This window comes from Hyperolius riggenbachi, chromosome 3 (assembly GCF_040937935.1).
Source record: "Hyperolius riggenbachi isolate aHypRig1 chromosome 3, aHypRig1.pri, whole genome shotgun sequence".
Taxonomy (NCBI): domain Eukaryota; kingdom Metazoa; phylum Chordata; class Amphibia; order Anura; family Hyperoliidae; genus Hyperolius; species Hyperolius riggenbachi.
Genome location: NC_090648.1, coordinates 422,106,941 through 422,134,108, shown reverse-complemented (window position 1 = coordinate 422,134,108; position 27,168 = coordinate 422,106,941). Strand labels below are relative to the sequence as shown.

The window sequence follows — 27,168 nt, the reverse complement described above, 5'->3', positions numbered from 1 at the left end:
GATGGGTTTTGTACAAGAGTACTAGCTATGAAAATATAAACTAGTTAGCTAAAACTAAGAATGACTAAAGGATTTCAGCGTATTGAAAAAAGTCCTTTTTTCCCAAGCTGCCGTAGTGTAATGTGGTCTTGGCAAGTGGTGCACAATTAGCAGGACAAACGTTTGTCACGGTGAGATCATAGTCTGCTTTGTAAAGTGTGAATGTCATGCAAATTGCGCTTGGCCCACAAATAGTCTATTCCTAAAGCCGCTATTCTAGCAATGAATTGGGTAGGTTGCCAGTGAGCGCATACTATGCATCTGTGACATCTAGCAGACAGTTATTCTGCCACACATGACATCATTCTTCTGGTTTTTGGATAATGAATACATATGGAGCTGTAGGGTGATGAACATCAGAGCTGTCCTCATAGAACCTGTGCTGTATTGCTGTCTTGCTGTCTATATGATGGCTGTTTGTGCAGAGATGAATTACATTGGAACTCCTGGCTTAAATTGATCCGATCAATATCCAGTGATGTGAGGCAGTAAATAGAGCAATATTACTGAGTGATTTTCAATCAGAGAAATATTGACTGGTTTCAAAGTTGACCACACATTTAATTCTGTAGATCCGTTTTTCTCAACATTGTTACAGCATGTACCCCTTTATGAAATACTAGTAAAAAAAAGACCTGCCCGTTAAACGGGTGCTAGGTCACAGCCGCTACCCCCCGGAGTGCGCGCACATACGCATCCTGCTTGCTGGTTCCCCACCACTGTCTGATGTATATGCACACAGGGAGCTGCTTGCTTGGCAGTTGGAAAAAGCTGTTATTTCCCACAATGCAATGAGAACCTCTGTGAACCACACACAGCAAACTGTCAGATCCGACCCTGTGTCCTAACTGCCCTGGCTGCGCACATGCTCAGTACAAAAAAGCCAGGGACACACAATCATTCAGTTGATGACGCAGGAACACTTGCATTTTATTGTATAGGATTGGGTTGCCCAAGAACCCCCTACTATCAATATCATCATCTCAAGTACTGCTTAACCTATTTTTTGGGGGGAATTAACTATTTGTGTATAAATATTTTTATTATACTTTTAATCAGCTACAAAACACTTATCCAGACTTATTTGTAAGTAAGAGAGGTGGCAGCTACATAGTTATTTGGGTTGAAAAAAAGACATATGTCCATCGAGTTTAACCAGAGAACAAGTACACCACCAGCCTGCTCCCTCACATATATCCCTGTTGATCCAGAGGAAGGCGAAAAACCCTTACAAGGCATGGTCCAATTAGCCCCAAAAGGCAAAAAAATCCTTCCTGACTCCAGATGGCAATCAGATAAAATCCCTGGATCAACATCACTGGGCATTACCTAGTAATTGTAGCCATGGATGTCTGAGCCAGATAGGTGAATAAAAGTTCACCTATCTAGCTCAAACTCGCACAAGCAACCTGAAGCAATATCCAAGATTTTGTATAATAATAAAAACCTGCTAGATTTCATGTTTGCTTGCATGAGCTCACTGGCTCCAGCCTGCTGATCACCTGACATCTAACTGCTAAACAGCAACCAGCACAACTGCCATCTTCATGTTTGCGATTTCCCTGCATCAGTGTTATACTACAGCTAACATCTGGAAATATGCCTGAAGAAGGGGACTAGATCCCAGAAAGCTTGCATCATTTAACTTTATCAGTTAGCCATTAAAAGGTATTACTTTTATAAGACTTTGTCTTTTTTCTACCTACATGTATAATAATAGAATAAGGCATCCCAAGGTAAGGAAAGGGCAGCAAACATGCAGATCTGCTCCTTAAGTTTATTTGTCCTGTTAAGGTTTAAGTTGTGGAATGGGATTAATGTCACTGACTTGAAATTAAAAACAAACAAAGACTGGTACTTGCAGCCATGGAGTGTGCTTGAGTTGACGTTTGGCTTATTCAGTTAAACTATAATCAAACTGGTTGAACATTTTTGATTGTTACTTTTAGCATGTTCAATTACATTCCTGCTGAATGTTTTTCTAATTTTTTTTCCCCACTTCTTTACCTAGTATTTGAAGAACCTGAGGATCCCAGCAACAGGTCGTTTTTTTCCGAAATCATCTCTTCCATTTCTGATGTAAAGTTTAACCACAGTGGCCGATATATCATGACCAGGGACTACCTTACAGTCAAAGTCTGGGACCTAAATATGGAGAATAGGCCTATAGAGACATACCAGGTACAGTGAAATCTCATAATTATGTGCAAACCGAAAACCTAACGTTACAGCTATAGAAGTACATCTTCCAGGTTATACAACCTTGAGAACAAATATTCAAAATTCGAATGGTGTTAGAAGTATAAGCATCCCACGCTAGTATTCTTTGCATTTGAGCACAGTTTTGCATGACCTAGTTTGCACATACATTTTTGTTAATGTGGTTTTCCTTTAGTTCTATAGATCACAGAGAGAGAGAGAGGGGCGGTTATTTCCTGTGCAAAATAGTTTGGGATGCTATTAGATAACTCCTATACACTGTGCTTGTCATGCATATCCTATACCGCACTAAAACTCTGAAAATTGGACCAGGGGGAACGAAGACTACACACAATCCAAAAGGCTATACCCTATTAGTACTAAGACATAACCTTTATTAAGTATACAAGTTAAAAATGTCAAGAAATACAGTAGAAGTAAAGTGTTCAGTATTGATTCTGCTATTGAGATGCATTCAAATGCTGAATAAGACAGGGGCCACACTTGTCTTTCAGTTTTCTGCGCACATTTTTCTGCGCACATTTTTCTGCATGCGTTTTCTGCACACCGTGTGTTTGTATTCAGAAAAAACATGTGCATTTCTTACCAGCAGTTAAAGCAATTGATAGAGAAAACACACACTATATGCAATTATGTTGCATGATAGTTTGTTTTTTTCTACATGTGAAAAACGCATGAAAGTGTGAACTAGCCCATTGATATGAGTTGCACGGAAACAGACAAGTGTGGTCCCTGCCTAAATCGCCCAGCACCTAGCATCCTCTCCCTACTTCAGGAGCGGGATGTCACTCATAAAGGGAGGTCAGTTGTACGTTTAACCAGTTAATGACAATCTAACTTCTTACAACGTCCTGTTGGAGCCTAACAGCAATAGGATGTTTTAATAAGTTCCCGCCACCGCTCCGCATGTGTGCGCGCCGCTTCCGCCGCCGTTTACCACCGGGTCACCACGATCTGGGATTGGGGAAGAGGACCGAGCGGTCCTCTACCCAATCGCAATGCCTGGAATGAACGGACGTGACCTCGATCAGCGGCCACGTCCATTCATAAAACCGGACACAGTCACAGTGTAGTTAAATGTGTTAAAAAAAAAAAAAAAAAAAAAAGTAACCACTTCCTATAATGGGAGTGTGTTCACTAGCACCATCTTGTGGACAAAAAATAAAATTACACATACAGGCACATACATACAGCATGTTAAAATTAATAACTTACACTTCCAAAGTCATCCCCCCCAAAAAAAAACTTCTAAAAAAAAACCAAAACATAAATAGATGCCTTAGGGACTCAGCTTTTTTTAATCTGTATTTTATAAGGGAAAATTGCTTTTACTTTACTACATAGAGGCTTGTAATTATGGACTGGACAAAAAGAAAAAAAAGGGGACATCATTTTAAACAGTTTAATAATCGGGACAACTGGGCAAATAAAATGTGTTGGTTTTATCCACTGGAGAACATTTAATTTTAAAACTATAATGGCTGAAAACTGAGAAATAATGAATTTTTTCCATTATTTTCTTATTTTTCCCGTTAAAAAAAAAATTAGAATAAAAAAAAAATTCTTAGCAAAATGTACTACCCACAGAAAGCCTAATTGGTGGCAAAAAAAACGAGGTATAGATCATTTTGTTGTGGAGGGTAGTAATAAAGTGATTAGGGAATAAAAGGGAGGAGCACTGATGGGGGAAAATTGCTCTGGTCCGTTAGGATAAAAACCCTTAGGGGTGAACTAGTTAAAGGAACCGCTGTACTAGACTTAATTCCCTCCTACTAGTCTAAAACACACTAATATAGAGACTGCCAGATGCACCTTCCTCAGGGCCGGATTACCGAGCAGGCAACAAAAGCAGTCGCTTGGGGCCCCCATTCAGAGTCAAAAGGGCCCTATCCGCACATAAACCAGCCCTCGCCATACTGTCAGCGGTGGCTGGATGGTGTAATGGTTAAAGGGACTCTGAGCAGTGCAGTAACTATGGAAAGATGCATATCATTTTAAAGCTCTCGTTCTCCTCTTTCCAACGATGTATAAACTGCCGCCCTATGCCTTTTAGTTTTCGTTATTTTCGCGATCAAAATCGCGGCCACGGCAATTTCGATCGCAAAAATAGCGAAAACTAAAAGGCGTAGGATGGCAGTTTATCTATCATTGGAAAGAAGAGAAAGAGAGCTTCAAAATGATATGCATCTTTCCATAGTTACATTGTATTACACAGGACGACTTTTCTCCAAAGTCGGCAGCTCGATTCAGCACAAGGCAATGAAATAAAAGGAACCCAGGGGGATATAATTACAAACATCATGCTGGTAGGTGTGAGGATGTACCGTAATTAATTAGTTGTGGGTATGCTTAAAGGCATACCCACAGGCACTGCTCGGAGTCCCTTTAAGGGCTCTGCCTCTGACACAGGAGACCAGGGTTCAAATCTCGTCTCTGCCTGTTCAGTAAGCCAGCACCTATTCAGTAGGAGACCTTAGGCAAGTCTCTCAAACACTGCTACTGCCTGTAGGGCGCGTCCTAGTGGCTGCAGCTCTGGCGCTTTGAGTCCGCCAGGAGAAAAGCGCAATATAAATGTTATTTGTCTTGTCAAATGATGTCGTGTGCTGCTGATTGTCTTCAGAGCCAGGCTCTCCTCCTAGGTCCCCCTCCTGCTACTGTGCGCTCTGCCGCTGCCCACTCCTTCCTCCCTTCCCACAGAGAATCACAGCTGCAGCAAGAATGATAGCAGCAGATGGCAAACGCTCACTCACCTATCCATGATCCAAGCGATAGAGATCCCGTCATCTGAAACCCATCTGTCTGTTCTACAGTGCAGCCGCTTGCTCTGAACTTCCTGATTCTCACATCAGACAGGAAGTAGGAAGTAGTAATAGTAGTAGTAACAGAGCGGCAGCACTCTAGAGGAGACAGATGGGCTCTGGATGACGGGACCTCTATTGCTTGGATCGCAATAGGTGAATGTGAGTCATCTGGTGCTGTCATTCTCCCCCACTGCGGCTGCCTTCTCTGCTGGTCTATCGTATTCACTGGGATGGAGGCTGCATGGTGGCTGTCTAGTTTAGGAGGAAATCGGTTGTGCGGTGATGGGGGTGGTTATGTAATTCTGTCTGGGGAACGGCTTCCGGTTTGGCGGTGTCCAGAGATTTTTGCTATTGCCAGGCTGGAGATGCTGGGGGAAAGTGCTGCCGCTGTGATATCTGGCACCCTCTTCACAGGGGTGCCCCAGCCCCTGAGTGCAAATGTCCCAGCCATTCATCTCTCACTCTGCATTTTGCCACTGCCCACAGAGCAAAGCTGGCTGTTGCCCATAGCAACCAGTAGCTTGGCTGCCCCGGTGTGTGCGGCATGTTGCTGTGTAGCTGCATCTTCTGATTCTATTACGACATGATGGAGGGGGGGGGGGGGCGCCCAAATCAGTTACTTTGCTTCGGGCCTTATTTAGCCTTAATCCGGCTCTGCCTAGTCAGTAGAGTTGGGCCGAACCTCCGATTTTAGGTTCGCGAACCGGGTTCGCGAACTTCCGCGGAAGGTTCGGTTCGCGTTAAAGTTCGCGAACCGCAATAGACTTCAATGGGGATGCGAACTTCGAAAAAAAAAAATAATTATGCTGGCCACAAAAGTGATGGAAAAGATGTTTCAAGGGGTCTAACACCTGGAGGGGGGCATGGCGGAGTGGGATACACGCCAAAAGTCCCCGGGAAAAATCTGGATTTGACGAAAAGCAGCGTTTTAAGGGCAGAAATCACATTGAATGCTAAATGACAGGCCTAAAGTGCTTTAAAACATCTTGCATGTGTATACATCAATCAGGTAGTGTAATTAAGGTACTGCTTCACACTGACACACCAAACTCCACTGAACAGAACAGGTATGCAGTGGCGGGTTCACTAAACAGGTATACAGTGGCGGGTCCACTGAACAGAACAGGTATGCAGTGGCGGGTTCACTGAACAGGTATGCAGTGGTGGGTTCACAGAACAGGTATGCAGTGGCAGCAGGATCACTGAACAGGTATGCAGTGGTGGGTGGGTTCACAGAACAGGTATGCATTGGTGGGTTCACAGAACAGGTATGCAGTGGCAGGATCACTGAACAGGTATGCAGTGGTGGTGGGTGGGTTCACAGAACAAGTATGCAGTGGCAGGATCACTGAACAGGTATGCAGTGGTGGGTGGGTTCACAGAACAGGTATGCAGTGGTGGGTTCACAGAACAGGTATGCAGTGGCAGGATCACTGAACAGGTATGCAGTGGTGGTGGGTGGGTTCACAGAACAAGTATGCAGTGGCAGGATCACTGAACAGGTATGCAGTGGTGGGTGGGTTCACAGAACAGGTATGCAGTGGCAGCAGGATCACTGAACAGGTATGCAGTGGTGGGTGGGTTCACAGAACAGGTATGCAGTGGTGGGTTCACAGAACAGGTATGCAGTGGCAGGATCACTGAACAGGTATGCAGTGGTGGTGGGTGGGTTCACAGAACAAGTATGCAGTGGCAGGATCACTGAACAGGTATGCAGTGGTGGGTGGGTTCACAGAACAGGTATGCAGTGGCAGCAGGATCACTGAACAGGTATGCAGTGGTGGGTGGGTTCACAGAACAGGTATGCAGTGGCAGGATCACTGAACAGGTATGCAGTGGTGGTGGGTGGGTTCACAGAACAGGTATGCAGTGGCAGGATCACTGAAAAGGTATGCAGTGGCAGGATCACAGTACAGGTATGCAGTGGGCTGAGGGCTCACTGAACAGAACAGGTATGCAGCCAGGAAGAAGTTAAGCCTAACTAATCTTTCCCTATATGAGAGACTGCAGCAGCTCGCCCTACTCTCACTAATGCAGGCACACGAGTGGCCGTAATGGCCGCCGCTGCCTGCCTTATATAAGGGGGGTGGGGCTCCAGGGGCTAGTGTAGCCTAATTGGCTACACTGGGCCTGCTGACTGTGATGTAGAGGGTCAAAGTTGACCCTCAGGTGCATTATGGGGCGAACCGAACTTCTTCCGCAAAACGTTCGCGTGCGGTACCCGCACGCGAACCACCTAAGTTCGCGCGAACCACGTTCGCCGGCGAACCGTTCGGCCCAACTCTACTAGTCAGACAGTGAAGTGCAATTGCTCATGACTATAACATACACAACCCCACACTCAACATGTTTCACCCTAAGAAAGGGCTTCATCAGTGGTATACTTGGGAAACAGTGTACTATATATACACAACATGAAATAAGCCCCCATCAGTATTACATCACTGATTATGACTTGCTCAGGTCGGAAACTTGCTTTTAGTTATCTTCAATCCTTTGCTAGGCAAAGCCGCTGTCCTTGCCTACAAGTATTTCCTGAAACACTGAAAAGTATCTTGCCGTATATGAGTGACTATATTAAAAAGAACACAAGTATTCTTATATTTGTTCATGTAGTTAAATATGTAAAAAAATGCTCTTGAATAATAGTCTGTACAATGCATTTAATTTGATTAATCTAATCAAATGCACCTTTATAGTAATATATTGTAGCTCTAACATGACAATTTTATTCCTTTTCTCTTTTATGATTATGTAATGCTTTGGGCTCTTGCAGTTCACCCTGTGTCAGTCGCTGTCTTCAGCCAGTGACATCTCTAAGACATTTTCCTTGGTGCAGCACTAAAATGATGTGCATGACTGATGGCCTCCATTAAGCTGTCAGCAGTCATAGTGATGGAAGTGTCTTGTCTTCCTGTTCCAGGTCCATGATTACCTCCGCAGCAAGCTCTGCTCCCTCTATGAGAATGACTGCATCTTTGACAAATTTGAATGTGTATGGAATGGATCTGACAGGTAAGCACATAGTGTTCAGTGGTGTCGAACAGCGTTTTTCTTGATATTGTTCTAGTATGTACCCCTTCAGATGTTCTTCACAACAGAGGACACTTGACAAAACTCTAAAGTACATGATGGAATACTTAAAGTGAACCTAAAGAAAAAAAAAAGCCCCTGCAGCTGTCCTGTGCCCGCGCCGTCACTGCACGATGCTCCAGTCCCCCGCAGCGCCGCTCTTTCAGCCGGGGCGACTCTGATCATTCTGTGCATGCGAAGTATAGATTATTTTTTGTACTGTGCATGCGCAGAGCTCTCCTGCCCATGGAATTGCGATCAGAAGGCGCGCATCCAGCTGAAAGAGGTGCGCTGCGGGTGCCAGGAGCATTGTGAAGTGATGGCGCTGGCTGCAGGTGGATGGTAGAAGCCCCAGGTAAATAAACCTTTTTGGAGGCTTTAGGTTTCCTTTAAACTCATAAACGTTTCAAAAGCATTTATACACAAATATAAACTAAAAATGCATGTGCAGGTTTGTTGATATGGGTGTATTATTCTTTTAGTCTCAAAATTTAGGATTTGGGGTTGACTGGGACAGTTCAAGTTCCTTCTGGGCCCAACATTGGTACCCCTGGGGTATACATGTTGGTGGGAACCAGGAGTGAACATAGCCACTGTCAATGTGAGCTATTGTATTCTTCTATTCAGACAGTTAAGTCACTCCTGAAAATGCTATTTCTTTTATAATATAATTTACTGGTAAATGGATTTTAAAAAGGACACCTAATGTGCGTTTTGGGAGTTGTGTGGATGCTTACTACACCTCCCGTGTCACGTTGTCACCCTCCATTCTCCCGTACTGATGCCGGTAATCATCTTCCTGGTCAGCTAGGTCTGTGATCTCCGACCCAGACATGCTGCACAGTATGTCTGCTAGGGCACATTGCAACCACGCGAACGCACTGATGTCACAAGCAGGGCCGGGCCGAGGCATAGGCTGGAGAGGCTCCAGCCTCAGGGCGCAGTGTAGGAGGGGGTGCACAATTCATTCAGCTGTCATTCCTAATTGTGTTTGAAGCAGAAAGAAATAAGAAAAGGGGATACATAGCAGTGACTGCAAGCCAGATAACTAGATATTAAGGTGTTGGGGAGGTTGAGGGCCCTGTGGCGCTTCTTAGTCTAATAGCAATCAGTGTGTGATGGCTGGGGTGGAAGGGATGGAGGGGCGCACTTTGGTGTCTCAGCCTTGGGTGCTGGAGGACCTTGTCCCAGCTCTGGTCACAAGGCGCCCTAGCAGACACATACTGCACCTGCGCAGCATGTCTGGGTCGGAGGCAAAGACCTCGCCAACCAGGAAGATGATTACCGGCATCAGTACCAGATAATGGAGGGAGACACCGGGACACGGGAGGTGCGGTAAGCATCCACACAACTCCTCATTCGCTTATTAGGCGTCCTTTTTAAAATGTATTTACTGCTAAGGTAATCCTATCAAATGATGCACATTGCCTGGCTGTCCTGCTGATCCTTTGACTCCATTAACTCTAAACAAGCATGCAGATCAGATGTCTCTGACTGAAGTCTGACTGTATTAGCCACATGCTTGTTTCAGGTGTACTGCAGAATCAGCAGGACAGCAAGGCAACTGGCATTGTATAAAAGTAACTAAATATGGCAGCCTTCATATCCTCTGTTCAGGTGTCTTTTAAAGCAAACCCCTGATTTAAAATGTGTGATATTCAGGGCTTCTTATTGGCAGAGGCATAACGTAGGATACCACCTCCCAGAGAAGGCACCACAGAATTCTATCAAGAAAGCTATTCATAATTGCTTTGACACTTGAATTTCTTCTACTATTAGTGTAACTCAAGCAAAATTTAGTTTTGGATGTAGTCGGGATATTTCTGAACCTGTTTTAAGTTTGTTTGTTTGTTTTTTCTGTGTCTTCACGCCGATGAATTCCCCATGCTTATCTTTTTTTCTTAAAGTACCCCTGAACATCTTTATTAGAAAAATACTTTCAATGTTGTTTTATGTGTTCTCCCTCTCCAGTGGCCTCCGCTCTGCTCAGTCGAAATATTCGACTAAGCCAAAACGTCAATGATGGGCGGGGAGGAAGTGTCAGTACTTCCTCCTCTCTACCAGTCCTTCTGCCCCTCCACTCGCCACTAATGGTTCCTATAGTTCCACTGTGTGTTGCAGTACACACAGGTCTTGTGGTACTTGAAGTCAGATTGATAGTGGACTAATTAGTACACTATCGTTCCACGCTCAATTACCACAAGACCGCACACAGCGCAGCTCCCCAACTCGCTGTGTACTGTAACAGCATAAGGGAACCATTATCGGCGAGTGGACGGGGCGCAACTAAGGACAGGCTGAGAGGAGGCAATACTGACACTTCCTCCCCCACCAATCATCGATGTTCTGGCTTAACCGAATATTTTGGCTGAGCAGACCAGGGGGGGGAGGGGTGCTCAGGGGGCGATTGTGAGGAAGAATGGAGCTGTGATGTATGTAACCGCACCACACATAAAGCAACATTAAGGCTCCCTGTACACTGCCTGCATGCAATTCCGTTTTTTTTTTAATCGGTTTTTACATCCGATTCCGATTTTTAATCTTTGCTGCATGCTGCGTTTTTTGATCCGTTTTTCTGTTGAGTGTATTCAGGGAAAATCGGAATTGAAAATCTGAATCGGAAAACGGAATTGCAGTGTGCAGGGAGCCTTAAAGTATCTTTTATAATAAAGCTTTTTAGGGGTACTTAAATGACCATTACTGAGAAAGGAAGTGAGCAGAATCTTCTGAATGAAGGGAAGGAGTTGACGCACAACATTTAACTACTTAATGACAATGTGTCATATTAAAACGTCATGTTTGAGCCTGTTAACGGCAACAGGACATTTTAATACATTGCTCATTCCCGCCGCCGCTCCCACCGCGGTTCCCGTCAGGATTCCGTGTTCAGTGATTGGGGAAGAGGACCGAGCTGTCCTCTACCCAATCGCTATGCCTGGAATGAATGGACGTGACCGCGATCAGCGGCCATGTACATTCACAAAACAGGAAACAGTCACAGTGTAGTTTTAAATGTTATTACACATACAGGCACATACATACACAATATTAATAAAATGAATAACTTACACTTCCAAAGCATCCCCCCCCCCCCCAAAAAAAAAAAATCAGTTTAAAAAAAAAATACATAAATAGTTGCCTTAGGAACTCAGCTGTTTTAATCTAGATTTTGCTATTGCTGGAAGGCAAATTATAGTGTTTTAGCAGCAACTTCAGCTCCATCTTCTGACGGCGCCGAAGTTGCTCACTGTGCGCCGCTATTGCCTTAATGCCTATGGTGGCACAGGCTGCACCCAAATCTCCTGTGCTGTAAGCACAGCGCTAGAGATCAAACATACATTCTAGATGCTCAGAATGTCAGGTGGCATTCCAGAAAATATAAATTACAAATGAATATTGTGAATTTTTGTGTTAAATTTGATAAAGCAAAAATAGAAAAAAAAATCATTGTACTTTGGAAAAACATTTTGGTGGTTGCTTCTACGGTGTATTTATGTATTGGTTGTGAATGCTGCCATATTTGCTGTTAACAGAACTCACGCATTTCTTTTTCTTGTAGTGTCATTATGACCGGCTCCTATAACAATTTCTTCCGAATGTTTGACCGTAACACGAAGCGAGATGTCACGCTGGAAGCCTCCAGAGAGAACAGCAAGCCTAGAGCGATTCTCAAGCCACGCAAAGTCTGTGTAGGAGGCAAACGCAGAAAAGATGAAATTAGCGTGGACAGCCTGGACTTTACCAAAAAAATTCTCCACACTGCGTGGCACCCTTCAGAAAACATCATCGCAGTGGCAGCCACAAATAACCTGTATATATTTCAGGACAAGGTTAACTAGAACGCTATTACAAAAAGAAAAAAAAATACTAGGTACCATGTGTTCTAAGGCTTTTTAATATTTTTTTTCCTCCTTTCATTTTCTAATATTTTATTTTTGTGTTTTTCATCCACCAAGTTCTTCCTTTGCCGACATATAGGTGAAACAGGCACCCTCAACCACCATTATACATTTCAGACTGCTGTCAATTTTTTGTTTGTTTTATTTTTTCCCCGTTCTTTTATTTTTTTTTTTTTCGTCTTTTTGGCAACCTTTCCTGTGGCATGGTTTTGACACATGCTCGGTAGAGGTGTGTTGCTGGCCTCTAATGCAGCATGAAGGGTTTAAACAACAAACTTTGGAAACTACCAACGTTGGGCATATATACTATTTCTTTTTAATTGGTAATAAAACTTTTTAATAAAAGATGACCATTACAAGCATGTGTTGGAAAATTCTGTTACCATGATCATATATTGTGTGTGCACTGCCTTACAGGCTAATAAGAGAAGGAAAATATATATATATATATATATATATATATATATATATATATATATATATATATATATATATATATATATATATATATATATATATATATATATATATATATATATATATATATATATATATATATATATATATACAGTACAGACCAAAAGTTTGGACACACCTTCTCATTCAGAGTTTTATTTTCATGACTATGAACATTGTAGATTCACACTGAAGGCATCCAAACTATGAATTAACACATGTGGACGTATAGTACATAACCAAAAAGTGTGAAACAACTGAAAATATATCATATTTTAGGTTCTCCAAAATAGCCACATTTTGCTTTGATTACTGCTTTGCACACTTTTGGCATTCTCTTGATGAGCTTCAAGAGGTGGAAGATCATTTAAGGTGACTAACAGTCTTGAAGGAGTTCCCAGAGATGCTTAGCACTTGTTGGCCCTTTTTCCTTCACTCTGCAGTCCAGCTCACCCCAAAACATCTCCATTGGGTTCAGGTCTGGTGACTGTGGAGGCCAGGTCATCTGGCTCAGCAGCCCATCACTCTTCTTCCTGGTCAAATAGCCCTTACACAGCCTGGAGGTGTGTTTGGGGTCATTGTCCTGTTGAAAAATAAAATGATGGTCCAACTAAACGCACCCCCACACCATCACACTTCCTCCTCCATGCTTCACGGTGGGAACCAGGCATGTAGAGACCATCCATTCACCTTTTCTGCGTCGCACAAAGACACGGTGGTTGGAACCAAAAATCTCAAATTTGGACTCATCAGACCAAAGCACAGATTTCCACTGGTCTAATGTCCATTCCTTGTGTTCTTTAGCCCAAACAAGTCTCTTCTGCTTGTTGCCTGTCCTTAGCAGTGGTTTCCTCTCAGATATTCTACCATGAAGGCCTGATTCACACAGTCTCCTCTTAACCGTTGTTCTCTGTGGCAAAGAAAAGAAAAGCGCTAATTAAAAACAGATAAGTGCCTACCTGCAAGAGAGTGCAAGCCCCACTTGTGGGACAAAATACACACCTAGCATACACATAACCGGTCTACCACTGGAGGATGTTGGTTTCCTGTAACAGCTTGCATGCAACTTAAGTACTTGTCCCTCCCACTGCGAAGAAGTCCTCCTCATATGGGAGGGGACCTAACACTAACTAATTCCTAACCTATGCATATGCATAGCCTGGGTGCGCCACCAAGTAAAATTGAAAATTGCGCAAAAGGTGGATCAGCGCATCACCAGGCCGCTTCCGAATGGCCTACAATCAGAGGTGCGCTGAGCCCACCCAGAAGCTACAGAACCCACCTTTTGCGCAATTTTCAATTTTACTTGGTAGCGCACCCAGGCTATGCATATGCATAGGTTAGGATTTAGTTAGTGTTAGGTCCCCTCCCATATGAGGAGGACTTCTTCGCAGTGGGAGGGACAAGTACTTAACAAGTTGCATGCAAGCTGTTACAGGAAACCAACATCCTCCAGTGGTAGACCGGTTATGTGTATGCTAGGTGTGTATTTTATCCCACAAGTGGGGCTTGCACTCTCTTGCAGGTAGGCACTTATCTGTTTTTAAGTGGCGCTGTTCATTTCTTTGCCATGTACTAATTTTATTGATTGTTGGTCAGCTGCTCCTACTTAGCAGTCTTGCTTTTGGTGTATATGCAGAGCTTCTGTTTGGGTTCAAGGTGCGTTTGTAGCTTCTGGGGGGGCTCAGCGCACCTCTGATTGTAGGCCATTCGGAAGCGTCCTGGTGATGCGCTGATCCACCTTTTGCGCAATGTTCTAGAGATGTGTCTGCTGCTAGAACTCTGTGTGGCATTGACCTGGTCTCTAATCTAAGCTGCTGTTAACCTGCTATTTCTGAGGCTGGTGACTCAGATGAACTTATTCTCCGCAGCAGAGGTGACTCTTGGTCTTCCTTTCCTGGGGCGGTCCACATGTGAGGCAGTTTCTTTGTAGAGTTTGATGGTTTTTGAGACTGCACTTGGGGACGCTTTCAAAGTTTTCCCAATGTTTCGGACTGACTGACCTTCATTTCAAAGTAATGATGGCCACTCTTTCTTTACTTAGCTGCTTTTTTTTCTTGCCATAATACAAATTCTAACAGTCTATTCAGTAGGACTATCAGCTGTGTATGTGTATCCACCTGACTTCTCCACAACGCAACTGATGGTCCTAACCCCCTTTTATAAGGCAAGAAATCCCACTTATTAAACCTGACAGGTGTGCCACCTGTGAAGTGAAAACCATTTCAGGTGACTACCTTTTGAAGCTCATCAAGAGAATGCCAAGAGTGTGCAAAGCAGTAATCAAAGCAAAAGGTGGCTACTTTGAAGAACCTAGAATGACATATTTTCATTCGTTTTACACTTTTTGGTTATGTACTATACTTCCACATGTGCTAATTCATAGTTTGGATGCCTTCAGTGTGAATCTACAATGTTCCTAGTCATGAAAATAAAGAACTCTGTGAATGAGAAGGTGTGTCCAAACTTTTGGTGTGTGTGTCAGGGGCGGACTGACAACTCATGGGGCCCCCGGGCAATAGGAGAATATGGGGCCCCCATACCAGTGTTTCCCACCTTTCACGTTATATTTTTACAGACTAAGATATAATAATTTATTGACAACAGTAAATATGTTATATTGTGATATTGTACACTGACAAAAAACCCTGCGCCGCGCTCAGCGCGGCGCACCAAAAATGGGTGTGGTCACGCAACAGAATGTGGGCGTGGTCATGGGTGGGGCAAAATATACATGACTTTAGCAGTGGTGTAAAAGGTCTGCTGGGGAAGTTTGAACTCTGCCATAGTGTTTCCCCCCAAAATACATGTAATCTGACAGCATTTCACCAAAAATCCATGCAATTTGGCAGAGGTTCCTCCAAAATACAGATAATATGGCAGTCGTTCCCCCAAAATAGACATTATCTGGCAGCAGCGGTTCCCCCAAATACACATAATTTGGCAGCGGATCACCAAAAATACATGTAGCAGCAGTGGTTCCCCCAAAATACACAGAATCTGGAAGCAGCAGTTACCCCATTATACACAATCTGGCAGCGGTTCCCCAAAAATACACATAATCTGGCAGCTGTTTCTCAAAGTACACTTAATCTGGCAGCAGAAGTTTCCCAAAAATAGTTAATCTGGCAGCAGTTCCCCCAAAATAGGTGCCCCCAGTATAGGTAACCAGGTCAAAAGGTATCCCCAGTGGAAGTATCCAGGTCTATAGGTTTTCCCAGTGCAGGTAGGTCTATAGGTGTCCCCAGTATAAGTAGCCTAATCTACAGGTGTCCCCAGAATAGATAACCAGGTCTATAGATGTCCCCAGTTAAGATAGCCAGGTCTATAGGTTTCCTCAGTATAGGTAGCCAGGTCTACAGGTGTCTCCAGAATAGGTAGCCAGGCCTATAGGTGTCCCCAGTACAGATAGCCAGGTCTATAGGTGTCTCCTGTATAGATAGCCAGGTCTTTAGGTGTCCCCAGTATATGTAGCCAGGTGTATAGGTGTCCCCAGTATAGCCAGGTCTATAGGTGTCCCCAGTATAGCCAGGTCTATAGGTGTCCCCAGTATAGCCAGGTCTATAGGTGTCCCCAGTATATACAGTCAGGTCTATAGGTGCCCCCAGTATATACAGCCAGGTCTATAAGAGCCCCCAGTATATGTAGTCAGGTGTATAAGTGCCCCCCAGTATATGCAGCCAGGTGTATAGGTGCCCCCAGTATATGCAGCCAGGTGTATAGGTGCCCCCAGTATATGCAGCCAGGTGTATAGGTGCCCCCAGTATATGCAGCCAGGTGTATAGGTGCCCCCAGTATATGTAGCCAGGTGTATAGGTCTTCCCAGTATATGCAGCCAGGTGTATAGGTGCCCCCAGTATATGCAGCCAGGTGTATAGGTGCCCCCAGTATATGCAGCCAGGTGTATAGGTCTTCCCAGTATATGCAGCCAGGTGTATAGGTGCCCCCAGTATATGCAGCCAGGTGTATAGGTCTCCCCAGTATATGTAACCAGGTGTATAGGTGCCCCCAGTATATGCAGCCAGGTGTATAGGTGCCCCCAGTATATGCAGCCAGGTGTATAGGTCTCCCCAGTATATGCAGCCAGGTGTATAGGTCTCCCCAGTATATGCAGCCAGGTGTATAGGTGCCCCCAGTATATGCAGCCAGGTGTATAGGTGCCCCCAGTATATGCAGCCAGGTGTATAGGTCTCCCCAGTATATGCAGCCAGGTGTATAGGTCTCCCCAGTATATGCAGCCAGGTGTATAGGTCTCCCCAGTATATGCAGCCAGGTGTATAGGTGCCCCCAGTATATGCAGCCAGGTGTATAGGTGCCCCCAGTATATGCACCCAGGTGTATAGGTGCCCCCAGTATATGCAGCCAGGTGTATAGGTGCCCCCAGTATATGCAGCCAGGTCTCCCCAGTATATGCAGCCAGGTGTATAGGTCTCCCCAGTATAGCCAGGTCTGTAAGTGCCCCCAGTATATGCAGCCAGGTGTATAAGTGCCCCCAGTATATGCTGCCAGGTGTATAGTGGCCCCAGTATATGCAGCCAGGTGTATAGGTTTCCCCAGTATAGCCAGGTCTGTAAGTGCCCCCAGTATATGCAGCCAGGTTTGTAGGTATCTCCAGGAGGGGAGACAGCCAGTGAAGTAGGGCGATTTGCATAGCAGCGGAGAAGGGGGGAAGTTTCCCCCCCCCTTTCTCTCACCTTGGGCCCCCCTTCCTGGCTCTCCCCTCCGTAATCTGCAAAGTGCAAATAGCTGGAAGCGGCTGACAGCGGGCGGAAACTTACCGCTGTTTAGCCACCGGAGGGAGCGCTGATCTGTGTGCCGCTAGTCTGGGCTTCTCAAGCCCACACTAGCTGCACACAGATCAGCGATCCCTCCAATGGCTGAACAGCGGTAAATCTCCGCCCGCTGTCAGCCGCTTCCAGCTGTTTGCACTTTGCAGATTACGGAGGGGAGAGCCAGGAAGGGGGGCCCCAAGGTGAGAGAAGGGGGGGGGAACTTCCCCCCTTCTCCGCTGCTATGCCCATCGCCCTCCTTCACTGGCTGTCTCCCCTCCTGCTCAGGGTTCTCTTGCGGGTGGCGGGCCCCCCCTGACCACGGGCCCTCGGTCCGTGCCCGAGTGCCCTAATGGTCAGTCCGCCCCTGGTGTGTGTATATATATATATATATATAAATTACCAAGGGGTGAGCAGCACAAACCAAATTTTTTTATGCAATTCTATGCAAAGCATGCACGCAGCGCTGGAGGTCCCCAGACTCCATAAGAAATATATAAGTACAGAGGGGCTGCAGCACACAACAGGAAAACAGTGACAGGGGCTCTTAGTTACGCTTTAACGCGCTTAAGCTCACCAACTGCGCCAAAGTGTCCCCAATCTGGTGAGTCCTACTGTTTTCCTGTTGTGTGCTGCAGCCCCTCTGTACATACATATATACATGTATACATATATACATACATATATACATTTATATATATATATATATATATATATATATATATATATATACATATATACATACATATATACATTATATATATATATATATATATATATATATATATATATATATATATATATATATATATATATATATATACTAAATATTTCTCCACAGAGGTGCCAAAATGAAATAAAACAAAGGTAGATGTGAACTTGCCTCTTCTTAAAGGACTTACGAGGCCAAAATAGGGGAAAACAGTTAATTACCTGCACAGCCTTTTACAGCACGGAGGACGCCCTCCGTGCCGATCCGCCGGGTCCCCCCGCTCGTTAGCCCCCCGGGCCGGCTCCCAACCCCTCGGCAACGTAGCGTGGATCGGGGAGGTTGGCCCTAGGGCTGCGCAGCCGCACTTGCGGACTGCGCAGCCGCGGGCATAGCAAGCGGCCATTTTAGGAGAGGCAGGGGAGCCCGACCCGGGCCGAGGGGTCAGGAGCCGGCCCAGGGGGCTAACGAGCGGGGGGACCCGGCGGATCGGCACGGAGGGCGCGGACGGCGTCCTCCGTGCCGTAAAAGGCTGTACAGGTAATTAACTGTTTTCCCCTATTTTGGCCTCGTAAGTTCTTTAAGGAAAACACTCAAAAGTGAAATAATTAGCTTTAATATTTTAAAAGCAATTGTTGATGGAATACAATGGGTTATTTTTGAGATGTTGCTCTTGATATTCGCCTGATGAAGCTAAAATATATATATATATATATATATATATATATATATATATATATATATATATATATATATATATATATATATATAGTTAGTCTTGTGAAGCTCGTTGCGTTTTTGAGAGTTGTGGATTGTATTAATAAAGCTCTTTCAGGGAAGATGCTTAAGCGTGACAGAGGAGGTAAGTTCATATCTCCTCTTCCTAATCCGTTTTTAGCTACTTACATTTCAGAGTCACTAAATGAAATCAAGTGGGTTTTTTTTTTTTTTTACCTCCCTGAGTGGAGGATATTAGTTTCCCTGGGTTTTGTCCTATCCTACAGAAATCTACTTTTTACCCAAGCGGGTTTGTTCTCCCCCCACCTGCATGCTGTGTGGCCACTACTGTGGCACATTCTCCCGCCTGTGGTTAATTAACATTCTACACTATATTGGCTCTGGGTCTTCTCACATCCCCCTCCCCTTTTATTCGTATTGACATATGTATTTAGGAGCTCACTGCCTCTAAGGGAAACTCCAGTCCTAACATACATCTACAGTAGACGAGGCTGGAGTTCACGTTGGGCTACATTTCCACTGTAGCGTGAGGTTTTTGCCTGAAAAAAAAATCCTATAAGATTTTTCTGATTGGTGAAAATTCGCATGTACATTTTTACGCGTTTTATGCAAATTTTCGTACGTGAAAATTTGCATTAGTTAAATATAACATAATCTGCCTAGTAACAGCTTAGTCATGACTGCTGACAACTTCCTGTAACCATGGCTCTAATGCAATTTTTCGGGCAAATAACACGAAAATTTGCATTGCCTATACAAAGCTTTGTACGTGAATCGTACACAATTTCCCGAAAAAATGATACAGGACCTTTTTTTCACATGTACGAACGCGTACGAAAAAGGACGACTGATCAATTGCTTGCTGAGGTGAAAGCCCCTGCTGGTCATGTGACTTTTTCAGAGCTAAAATCAATCAATACAGGTTTCTAACAGCCGAACCTCAATTCAAATGACCGTGAAGTAAAGTTTACCTTTAGTGACAACTTCGTGGCCCCTTTTTTTTTTTTTTTTTTTTGGTCCCAAAGCCATAACTGCAACAATAATAATTTGCATATTTTCCTGCTAAACAGTGCACAGAGGGAGTTTTTATCCCTTTAACGTTTGAAGTCTCCATATTGGTGTTTAACCCTTAGCCTATTGGCATGAGCGCAGCGGCAGCTCCAGGCCCACTCCATGCCGATTGGCGTGAATGGCTGCGATTGCAGGAGATTGTGCACGCTGATGCGAGTGCATCTCCGCATGAATGACGGAGCTCTGCCTTCAGTCTCCCAGTGACGATCACCGCTCGGAGACTGTAGATCTAGTTGGAATGTACAGCGCTGCGGTCTAAGGCAGCTCTTTACTGAGGACAGCCGTGTGACGCAGCTGTCCCCTTGGGGGGGACACAGAAGCAATCCGCTGTGATAGGCTGATGGAGGGAGACAAAAATAATAGTTAAATTTAATAAAAGACAAATATTTATTTAAAAAAACATCTTGGTAACGATCAGACCCCACCAACAGAGAGCTCTGTGGGGGGGTCACTTGTGTGACGAGTTGTGTGGCCCTGCAGCGAGGCCTTAAAGCTGCAGTGGCCTATTATATAAAAAATGGCCTGGTCATGGGGGGTGGGGGAGGGGGTTTAACACTGCAGTCCTCAAGTGGTTAATTTGATGGATGCTTTAACTAGCCAATGGAGGAGTTCAGCTGACTGCACCCCTATTATTATCAGCAGATAGGAGCAGCTGCAAATTAAAAAGCGGGAGTTTTTTTCAGTTTCAGAAATGTTTATTTTTTGTGCAGAATTTTTGGTAAATCGGGGTTGTGTCTTTCTGTTTAGTTAGGTGATAGACAAAGAACCACCACAGAACATAAATCTGTCTGGAACATTGTGCTCTGTTGCCTGTCAATAGGTGAGCTTCTGGTGTGAATACTGAGCTTTATATGTGTATGACTACTGAGAAACTCCTTCCATCGGTGCAGTGTACAGAAGAGTAGTGCAGAATGCTGGGAACCAATGATGAATAAGCATACTATACCATATTATATGGTTACGCAGTGCAGAGAGCAATGATGTTGATATACAGTATAGTACAATGTGTTCCTGTTCCCTGTACTGCTTTTATTCTGCCCTATTTTATAACCTGCACTGCTCGGCTGTATAATTCTGTGCTTCATCATTGTGGGCTGGTCTGTCTCATGAACTCCCACCTTCTGGCTTTGCGGCTTTTCGCAGATCTGTGAAGGTTCTTACTTATTTTATTTGGTTATTCCAAGATCAGAAGAAATGATTCAGCTGGACTTTTTGTGGTTCAGAAAACATTTTTTTTAAAAATCACTAAAAGGGAGTTAGTGAATTATCTATAGCTACTAGTGCCTGGCTATTTGTTCCTTCACCTCCGTTAAATTAAATAAGGACACTAAGGACACCTTTGGCTTTTTTTTAAGCGCCAGCGATTTTTTAAAATCGCCCTAAAAGTGCTTGTGCAATGATTCCCTACGAGAGTGTTCACATCTGAGTGGTTCCAATCTGATCCACTCACCAAAGTGCTGCCTGTACCATTTTTGGGGCGATTTGCCCCAATGGCAGGTATATGGAAATCACATAACGCTTGAAAAAGAACTTTGTATAGCGATTTCCCAGTGCTTTTAAGAATAAATACATGTATTTATTTTCTGGGTCAAAGAGTTCACTTCCTGACTTGCAAACATGACGCATTGCTAACCTGGAGGCGAGTAACAACTCGCCTCCAGGTTAGCAATGCGTTATGTGGCTGGATAGTGTACTGGTTAAGGGAACTGCCTTTGACATGGAAGACCAGAGTTCGAATCCTGGCTAGGGTCAGTACCTATTCAGTAAGGAGTTCAAGGCAAGACTCCCTAACACTGCAGGGTGGCCTCCTGAGCGCGCCCCAGTGGCTGCAGCTCTTGAGCGCTTTGAGTCCGACAGGAGAAAAGCGCTATATAAATGTTCGGATTATTACTCTGTATGGCTGTGTGGAGGGATTTAGTCTCAATCCCTCTCTGGTGTTATGCCTCATACCTGTGCTTATATTCTTGAGCATTGTACAAACTCATTATGCACATTTTCATTGTTCAAGCTACTTGCCTCAAGGTGAGTATTGTCTTTGCGTTTCTAAATAGATGATACATAACATCAGAGGTAAGAGGTTAAATCAGCATTGTGAATAAGACTCCTCTCTGTGTCAAACCATAGCAACCATTTTCAGACAGATGGTCTCTACTACCTTTCTAGCAAACCAGTTTGGTTCTCTCCCCTGGTTTTTTTTTCTCCAGGCATGAAACCTGTCTGGTCATTATGGATGAGGGTGAGGATTACTTGGTTAAGCCGATTGGCCAGGATTTTAGCTAATATCTTAACGTCCTGTGGTAGTAGAGAGATGGGCCTAAAAGAGTCATATATTGTGGCGTCTTTACCAGGTTTGGCAAGGAGAATGATTAATGCAGTACACATAGAGGAAAGGGAGTATACCTTCCTCAAATGCGTGCTCAAAGGTCTGAAGTAGAGGAGGAGCTATAATGTCAGTAAAACGCTTATATATTTCACCTGGGAGGCCATCAAGGCCGGAGGCCTTGCCATTAAGAAGGGAGTGAATTGCAATTTCTATATCCTCTAGTGTAATGGGGCCATCAAGCAATTTCCCTGTGCTCCGGAGCAAGTCTAGGAAGATTGATTTCTGATAGAAAAATCTCAGCTTCCGTTTGATTAAAGTGAGATTTGGAGTCATATAGGTCCTTGAAATATTCAGCAAACCTATTGTTTATGGCCGAGGAGCCAGTAAGAGGAGTGCCAGAGGAATACCTAATGGCCGGGATAGAGCTAAAAGAGCTTCTATCTCTAGCCATCCTGGCAAGAATTGTACCAGTCTTCTCCCCTTCTTCATAAAAGGATTGCTTATAGAAAAAGTTTTTAGTGTGGACTCTTTCCCTTAATATATCAGTAAGCTGGGCTTGAACCCGTTTCCACATGCCAAAGTTCACCTCAGAGGGGTCCACCAGGTAATTTTGTTCCAAAATAGGAATTTGGCGTTGTAGAGATAAGATGTTTGAGTTAGTTTCTTTTTTAAAGTGTGAAACCGCACTGGTAAGAAGGCCTCTCAGATGGGTTTTAAAGGGACTCCGAGCAGTGCAGAAACTATGGAAAGATGCATATCATTTTAAAGCTCTCTTTCTCCTCTTTCCAAGGATATATAAACCGCTACCCTACGCCTTTTAGTTTTTGCTATTTTTGCGATTGAAATTGCCGCAGCCACAATTTCGATCGCGAAAATAGAGAAAACTGAAAGGCGTAGGGTGACGATTTAGGTGTCGTCAGAAAAAGGAGAAAGAGAGCTTTCAAATAATATCCATCTTTCCATAGTTACATTGTATTACACAGGGCGACTTTTTCCTAAAGTCAGCAGCTCCATTCTGCTGAATGCAGCTGCTGACTTTGAGAAAAAGTCGCCCTGTGTAATACAAAGTAACTATGGAAAGATGGATATCATTTTAAAGCTCTCTTTCTCCTCTTTCTGACGACACCTAAATCATCTCCCTACGCCTTTTCAATCGCGAAAATAGTGAAAACTAAAAGGCGTAGGGTGGCGGTTTATATATCATTGGAAAGAGGAGAAAGAGAGCTTTAAAATGATATGCATCTTTCCATAGTTTCTACACTGCTCGGAGTCCCTTTAAAGCAGTCCCAAGTAAGAGAGCGATTCTCAGTGTCCCTATGCACGTGGAAAAAGGTCTGCAATTTGTCCACTAGCCAATCCTCGGAGGTGAACAGCGATAACCAGAAGGGGTTAAATTTCCATAGGAAATATATGGGGGTATCATACCATTGGATGAACATATAAATTGGGGAATGGTCGGATGTAAGTCTGGGTAAGGAGCCTATGGAACCCACTAAGAGGAGCAAATTTGCTGATATTAGGAAATAATCAAGTCTTGACAAAACGTTATAAGAGGCAGAGAAGCAGGTAAATTGACGTACATTTGGATTAAAGTATCTCCAGGCATCATGCAAGGGGATTTCGGCTGGGAGATTGGCAAATGGGGTGGTTTTTGAAGGGGCAGGTGGAAATTTGTCGAGGGCAGGATCACATATTGAATTAAAGTCACCCATCCATATACTTGGACATGAGGGTACTGTTGATGTAAAGTGGATGCCTTCTCTAAGCAAAACAGAAGAGTATGGAGGAGGGATATTGAAAGCCAGCAAGTTAAGAAGTTTGTCTAAAAGACCGTGTACAAATATATATCTTCCATACTGGTCTGCTTTTACCTTAATTGGGTGAAATGAAAGGGAGCGGTTAAACATTAGAGAGACTCCACGGGAGTATTGTGAGAAGGATGAGTGGTATGCCTTTCCCACCCAGCCTCTCTCCAAGGCCCTGACTTTATTACCTGTTATATGGGTTTCTAGGAGAACCAGTATATCAGGTTTCTGTTTCCGCATAAAGTTCATAACCAGGGATCGCTTAATCTGATCGTTTAAACCACGAACGTTCCAGCATATTATCTTAATACTTCTATCATTGGTTGTCATTTAAATGTAGGAGAAAAGATGTAAGAGAAAGGATGGGAGAGGCCAAGTATACAGAGTGGAGGATGTACATTAGGCTGTAGGCACACATGAGGTTAATGAAAATTGCATAGCAGAACATAACATGGCTACCAACGTGGCAGCCATCCCAAAAAAGAACACCCTGTTCCACAGCAACTAACATGTGGAACTTTATACCCAACAGTATAATAACAATTAGGAGGATAAACGAGGTGCAGCCAAAAGCCAGTCAGACTCGTTTATTTACATTAAGAGTTTAGTGTTAGACACGGAAGTGTACGGATTCTTAAAGTAGTGGGGTGGTGGCGGAACACTGCGGATGAGTCCTGTCCATACAAGATACAGCAGAAACTTAACCTCTACAGATACAACATTCGTTATAAAGAAAATTATTGCAGTAGTCGTCTTTAGAGTCACCTTTACAGCATAAAGCATTTGAAAGTTGGAGCTCTTGTGAAGAATGAGCGCCCTGCTAAGGACCTGTATGTAAAATCTGAAAGTGACCGCGTTCACAGAGTGAAGTAACGGAGGGGGTTACCAGTCCTAGGTTTGCAGACACAAAGCGTGGCTGCGTCATGATGTGGATAGCCGGCAGACACCAGTGCAAAGTATAATTCACAAATGAACCAAAAGAAAAAAGGTAGCAGCCATGGCCTCCAGTGATAGCATAGAGAGTGACACGAGCCGTTGGCCCATATGTCAGAGGAGGCAGATAGTCACCTTGAAATGGCCATAGGTTCACTTTCGCCGCTTGAGTTAATAAGGGTTTACCAAACACACAAAGGGAAATACTCACTCCCAAACAGGGAGGGCAGATGAGAGGGAATATCCTGCAGGCTGTTGCCCCCTGCTGGTCATATAGCCATATATGCAACTGAAGCCCTCTCCAACGATTGGCTGACCTGCTCAGCTTCTGCTTGATTAATCACTGCAGACTAGGTGTAACGTGTGTGTGCACTTCTTATTGGCTTATAAGCAGCCTGCAGGCTTTATAAAGCAGCAGAGGACTGTTTGGGAGTGAGTATTTCCCTTTGTGTGTTTGGTAAGTTTCAGAGCAGTTGGGGACAGGCTCTTGGGAGTGGCAGCTCCAGGGCTTGACTGCGCTCACATATGGTGTTACGTGCTGGTTCTGGGGTCCCGGGCAGTGAGAGTTCCTGGGGCCCCAGGCTGGCTTGTGCACCATTTTTTAATTTTGAGTTAATAAGGGTGGCTTAAGGTATTCAGGCGATCATAGATACAAACACGGTGGTGGCGTAAATCCGTAGAGAAAGATGGATCAAATAGTTACAAAGCTGCCACAGACTATAGGATACCAGGGTATGCAGTCTAAGCACCGGCCTTTATGAAGGAACAAATGTAGATTGGGGTGACCGCTCCACCGTGCCTCGACAGACAGTGCTGGACCACAGGCAGCCCGACCTTATCAATGTAGAACAAAGGAGAGGTCCGCAACAATGTCTCCACGAGTGATCTTTATTTAGGACATATCCTTAAACAGCCAAAACTGAGCAGCTGACATGTTTCGGACCAAGGTCCTTAATCATAGCTGCTTTACAGAACTAAGTGTCAGACTTAAAAAGAGGAAAGAGAGGCAATTAGGGGTGGGGCCGGAATCGCCCCAAATGGGGGAGGAGCAAACTCCAATTCCAACCCCACCCATACTTCTTGCCTCACCAGTCCTTTAAAACATATACACAAAGCATATATAAGATTAGACATCAAAGTTAAAAATGTATATACACAAGGAGCAAAACCAATTTTAGCAATCCTAAATGATGCATGCTGGTAACATCATATCACACAACTGCATATTGGTACATGATAGGAGAATAGGGGAGCATATGCAACAACCTACTTAGAGATGCCTAACCTGTAACCAGGGCTACATCCCATCTGGCATTAAGTCCCTGGGGAGTCCTAGTTCCCAGACGAAAAATCCAAAATGCTTCTCGCTTACGGATCATCGCCTCTAAATCACCTCCTCTTACTGGCAGAAAAATTCTTTCTATGCCCTGAAAAGAGAAGCCAGACATATCACCATGATGAACTGTACGATAATGCTTAGCCACATTCGATATATTGGAGGTGGCCCACCCTGCCCCCAAATAATGTTCTGAGATGCGGGCCTTTAGAGGTCTGGTAGTACACCCCACATACTGCAAGGCACAAATGCCACAGGTCACCAGATAAATCACATTCCTAGTATTACAATTGATGAAGTGCTTCATCTGGGACCTGTAACCATTGGCCAAAGATTCAATGCATTGTGTCCTCCTATGCAAAACACAATAGTTGCAGGAGGGAAGAGCACATTTGAAAGAGCCCTTCATAGACAGCCAGGTGGCGGAGCCGGTTCGAGAGCGGAAAAGACTAGGAGAAAGGATACTACCTAGTGTTGGAGCCCGTCGGCTTGCAAAACCAACACCTTTTTGTATGTAGGGTCGCAAATCCTTGTCCCCCTCTAGGATAGGAAGATATTTGGCAATGACCTGTCTGACTTTCTGAAATTCAGAGCTAAAGGTCGTGACAAACATGGGCTTCCTGCCCTGGTCCCGATCTGCTGCGTGACCTCGTATTAAGCGTTCCCTAGGGATCGACTCGGCCCGTTTTCTACCCTCCATGATGGTCCATTTTGGATAACCCCTTTCGCGTAAACGCTGCTCCACCACCTGGAACTCCATTTCAAGAGCCGCATCTGTCGAGCAATTCCGGCGCGCCCTGATAAACTCGCCCACCGGGATGGCTCGAATAGTATGCGACGGATGACAACTCCTCGCCTGCAAAGTGGAGTTTCCTGCACACTCCTTTCTGTAAGTCCTGGTCACAATTCCACCCACTTCAAGGTTTCCACTCAGCGATAGATCAAGATAGTTTATAGTGGTAGGATGCCAGGTATGGGTAAATTCCAGATTGCAGGA

At 44.4% G+C, this 27,168-nt stretch overlaps 1 protein-coding gene across 3 annotated transcripts in view; it reads left to right on the top strand.

Annotated features, from left to right (window-relative positions):
* PPP2R2B (protein phosphatase 2 regulatory subunit Bbeta) overlaps positions 1-12,390 on the top strand; it is a 477,586-nt gene extending 465,196 nt beyond the window's left edge. For all 3 annotated transcript variants that reach the window (XM_068277553.1, XM_068277551.1, XM_068277554.1), the window contains exons 7-9: positions 2,051-2,220; positions 7,984-8,075; positions 11,692-12,390. In XM_068277553.1, coding sequence (XP_068133654.1) covers positions 2,051-2,220; positions 7,984-8,075; positions 11,692-11,971 — 542 coding nt within the window. In that variant the 3' untranslated portion in view covers positions 11,972-12,390. The remainder of the gene's footprint in view (positions 1-2,050; positions 2,221-7,983; positions 8,076-11,691) is intronic.
* Positions 12,391-27,168: the final 14,778 nt, after the last annotated feature.